A 5,000-nucleotide genomic window follows, 5' to 3' on the forward strand; every position below is an offset into this window, starting at 1 on the left:
GTTCAAACCGAGCGTCAGAATGGGGAAGAAAGGTGATTTAATGACTTTGAACGTGACATGGTTGTTGGTGCCAGATGGGCTGGTCTGAGTATTTCAGAAACTGCTGATCTACTGGGATTTTCACGCACAACCATCTCTAGGGTTTACAGAGAATGGTCCGAAAAAGAGAAAATATCCAGTGAGCGGCAGTTCTGTGGGCACAAATGCCTTGTTGATGCCAGAGGTCAGAGGAGAATAGAGCAACAGTAACTCAAATAAAAACTCGTTACAACCGAGGTATGCAGAAGAGCATCTCTGAACGCACAACACATCGAACCTTGAGGCGGATGGGCTACAGCAGCAGAAGACCACACCGGGTGCCACTCCTGACAGCTAAGAACAGGAAATTGAGGCTACAATTCGCACAGGCTCATAAAAATTGGACAATAGAAGATTGGAAAAACGTCTGATGCGTCTCGATTTCTGCTGCAACATTCGGATGGTAGGGTTAGAATTTGGCATCAACAACATGAAAGCATGGATCCATCCTGCCTTGTATCAACGGTTCAAGCTGGTGGTGGTGGTGTAATGGTGTGGGGGATCTTTTCTTGGCACACTTTGGGCCCATTAGTACCAATTGAGCATCGTGTCAACGCCACAGCCTACCTGAGTATTGTTGCTGACCATGTCCATCCCTTTATGACCACAGTGTACCCATCTTCTGATGGTTTCTTCCAGCAGGATAACATGCCATGTCATGAAGCGCGAACCATCTCAGACTGGTTTCTTGAACATGACAATGAGTTCACTGTACTCAAATGGCCTCCACAGTCACCAGATCTCAATCCAATAGAGCACCTTTGGGATGTGGTGGAACGGGAGATTCGCATCATGGATGTGCAGCCGACAAATCTGCAGCAACTGCGTGATGCTATCATGTCAATATGGACCAAAATCTCTGAGTAATGTTTCCAGTACCTTGTTGAATCTATGCCACGAAGGATTAAGGCAGTTCTGAAGGCAAAAGGGGGTCCAACCCGGTACTAGTAAGGTGCACCTAATAAAGTGGCCGGTTAATGTAAGAGACACCAATTGATTTAGTCCGTGTAGAAATGCAGTAGGGGATACACTCACACTGCACCACAGGTACAAGCAGGGAGTCAAACAGCAGATCTGTTTACCAGATGTGTTGTCTACAGTTAACGTTCCAGATGTGCTGTCTACGGGTAACTTACCAGACGTGCTAGCTACCGTTGTTACCAGATGTGTTATTTAGAGATAATATACCAGATGTGGTATGTACGGTTCATTTACCAGATGTTTTAGCTACAGTTAACTCACCAGATGTTTTAGGTACGATTAACTTACCAGATGTGTTAACCTCAGTTAACTTACCAGATGTGGAAATAACAGTTAACGTATGAGATGTGGTATCTATAGTTCACTTACCACATGGTTTAGCTACAGTTAACGTGCCAGATGTTTTGGCTACAGTTAACTTACCAGATGTGTTATTTACAGTTAACGTATGAGATGTGGTGTCTATAGTTAATTTACCAGATGGTTTAGCTACAGTTAACCTGCCAGATGTTTTGGCTACAGTTTACTTACCAGATGTGATATTTACTAACACCCTTGTGGCTGAATACATTTCCACAAATCTTCCTAAACACACTCCAAAATCTGGTGGAACATCTTCCCAGAAGAGTGGAGGTTCTTCTAGCAGCAACTGTCAAATGGGATGTTCAACATATTGAGTGAATTGGGTTTCCTCTGGGTTCTTCTGTTTCCTCCAACCCAAAAACTTGTGGGGAGGTGGACTGGCTATTTCGAAATGCCCTTGGTTTTGTGTGTGTGTGTGAGTGTGTGTGTGTGTGAGTGTGTGTGTGTGTGAGTGTGAGTGTGTGTGTGTGTGTGTGTGTGTGTGTGTGTGCGTGTGTGTGCGCGTGTGTGTGCGCGTGTGTGTGCGCGTGTGTGTGTGTGTGTGTGTGTGGGGACCAATAGAAATGTACTTTATTTGTAGGGTAGACTCCGAATAAAACACTTATTGAGAATAAATGTATTAAATGATGATATAAGGTTGATAGTGTTGTAATAATTAATTAAAATAATATTAAATTAAAATAAATATTTTTATAAAGTTAAAGATGGTGCTTTCAGTTTTTTTCCCCGATGACCTTCTTTTAATTATGAGCAACGCATACGGCCGTTAATGCGCAATATGGCACCAAATATATAAAGTACTTTCTTGTAAAGAGAGCGAGTCTGAAAAGTTTGATACCATGACGTAGTATAGGAACAGTGAAATGTTCAGTGAACAGTGAAAAACACTTTCACACACACGCTTGAACACATTCAGAAGCGATTAGTGCGCGAAACCCTGCGTCTTTATTCACCATTCGAGAACGGAATTCGAAGCGAAACGCAAGATTGGCGTCTTTCATTCTTTCTTCCACAACGATCCCGTCTCTGATCCTCGACCCAACACTTAAATTGCATGTTTTTACTGTGGGGTTGGAACACGGCCGCATTCCAGTGTAGTATATCACATCGTTGATTCTCCAGATAGGAGACTGAAGTGTGTGTGTGTGTGTGTGTGTGTGTGTGTGTGTGTGTGTGTGTGTGTGTGTGTGTGTGTGTGTGTTGCATAAACAGAAAGCTCCTCTGTTAGGACGTCCACCCACATAAATAACACAGTGTTCCTGAGAACACAATCGGGTGTGACCTTAATGACAGAAGTGATCCAGTTTGCCACACAAAACACACACACACACACACACACACACACACACACACAATGTGATATGCTGTGCTATAGAGCAGCGTAACGACAATTCCGTGAGTAAAACCCATGTCTGAAGGTGAATATTTGACTATGCAAGCATGTCCTGAAAATATGCACCATATCTTTTAGCCATAATTTCAGTAAAGCCTTGTTTAAAATACCCCAAATGGACAAAAGTATTGGGACACCTGACCTTTATTATGACACCAGCCATATGCGGTTCCTCCCTAAAATGTTACCACTAAATTTGGGGGCACACAATTGCATCAGATGCGCTTGGATGACATTTTTTTTTCCCTTTCCTTTACCCTTTATTCCTTTAAAGCCAGATAGATGAAGATATGATTTACATGGGGATGTTAGAATGGAAGATCTCCTGCTATAGACCTCTGACCCTCAAACCTACTTAACATAATGCATGTGAACGCTGACTGCACCCCAGGTCTCCTCACCTCACCTACATCAGTAACTGACTTTAATAACTCTCTTGTCACTGTAAATGAGCCCAAATCTCCACAAGCGCACTCTAAAAATCTAGTGGAACATCTTCCCAGAAGACTGGAGGTTATTATAGGGGGAAACTGAGACTAAATGTGGAATGGGATGTTCAAAAGACACATATGAATCTTATGCTCACAAACTTTTGTCCATATAGTGAACTTTTCGGTGTATATGTAGGTCCAGACTAAATAAAGTAACTCGCTCTGTGAACAGCTGATAACCTCAACATTGCTGGAGCTATTATGAATGGACATTCAGTGTCACCCAGGATACCTGTTTCCTCTCAAGGTTACTTCCACCATCACCATCACCTCTGGCTTGTTCATTAGGGATAAACTTATAGGGATAAAATCATATAAAAAGCGTATATTTGTCATCTAATCGTTTCCGTAAAGCTGCTTTGGGATAGAGTCCGTTGTTTAATGCGCTATACAAATTAAATACAATTCAATGAATTCATGTCAGAGCATGTAATCTGAGATGATTCAATGTTTTGTTTGAATGTTTTGGAATTTTTATGTCTGTAAAATAAAAGATTTTTCTCTAATTAATCGTCTACAGAGGCCATTTCACAGAATTAAATGTTCCTGATTTTGCTGCCAGCACATTTGTCAGGGGATATGATTTTGTGTGTGTGTGTGTGTGTGTGTGTGTGTGTGTGTGTGTGTGTGTGTTGCAGGGCGTGGGGATCTCCAGCCGCAGGTGGACAGCGCTCTGCAGGGGGTTAGCGATAAGTACGCCTCGCTGCAGGAGACAGAAAGGCAAGCAGTGAGGAAAGCTCTGATCGAGGAGCGAGCACGGTTCTGCACCTTCGTCTCCATGATCAGACCCGCCATAGTGAGTCAGCTCCTCCTCCGACCATGATCCCCCCCTCTTTCTCTCTCTCTCTCTCTCTCTCTCTCTCTCTCTCTCTTTTATGATCCTGTATTTCACACTTTTCCCATAAATATTCCCATATCTTCCTCTGTATGTACTTCCTATATGTATATGGTTGTATATTTTATATTTATACTTCCTATTATATATTATTCTCATTAGAATATAATTCTAATTAATGTTTTCTGTTCATAACACTCTCTCTCTCTCTCTCTCTCTCTCTCTCTCTCTCTCTCTCTCTCTTTTCTTCTTCCCTCTATCTCTGATTGTAGGAAGAGGAAGTGTGTATGTTGGGTGAGATCACGCATCTGCAGTCGATCTCTGATGATCTGAGGTCTTTGACTATGGACCCTCACAAGCTGCCTCCATCCAGCGAACAGGTGTGTAAACACCCTCACCACATCACACACACACACATACCCATTAGTGCTCACACACAAGAGGCAGACCACTAACCCGTACACACCTGCCTATTAATCCTGCATCCATCTAAATGGAGTAGAACTACAAAGTGAAAAAGACTAAAGGGAAGACAGGAATATTAACAACATGCTATCGATCTGTCTTTCTCTCGCTCGCCCGCTCTCTGTCTGTCTGTCTGTCTGTCTGTCTGTCTTTCATCTGTGTATCTATCTGTCTGCCTGTCTTTCTTTCATCTGTCTATCTATCTGTTTTTTCTGTCTGTCTATCTGTCTGTCTCTATTCATCTGTCTGTCTGTTTGTCAACCAATCAGTCTGTCTGTCTGTCTGTCAACCTATCTATCTATCTATCTATCTATCTATCTATCTATCTATCTATCTATCTATCTATCTATCTATCTATCTATCTATCTATCTATCTATCTATCAACATTTGTGC

The 5,000-nt window shown here is 42.2% G+C and overlaps 1 protein-coding gene across 3 annotated transcripts in view; it reads left to right on the forward strand.

Moving 5' to 3' along the window:
• Positions 1-5,000, forward strand: part of LOC124392239 (protein MTSS 1-like) — a 35,906-nt gene that overhangs the window by 24,570 nt on the left and 6,336 nt on the right. For all 3 annotated transcript variants that reach the window (XM_046859019.1, XM_046859020.1, XM_046859021.1), the window contains exons 7-8: positions 3,945-4,102; positions 4,414-4,521. In XM_046859019.1, coding sequence (XP_046714975.1) covers positions 3,945-4,102; positions 4,414-4,521 — 266 coding nt within the window. The remainder of the gene's footprint in view (positions 1-3,944; positions 4,103-4,413; positions 4,522-5,000) is intronic.

Source organism: Silurus meridionalis, chromosome 10, assembly GCF_014805685.1.
Source record: "Silurus meridionalis isolate SWU-2019-XX chromosome 10, ASM1480568v1, whole genome shotgun sequence".
Taxonomy (NCBI): Eukaryota; Metazoa; Chordata; class Actinopteri; order Siluriformes; family Siluridae; genus Silurus; species Silurus meridionalis.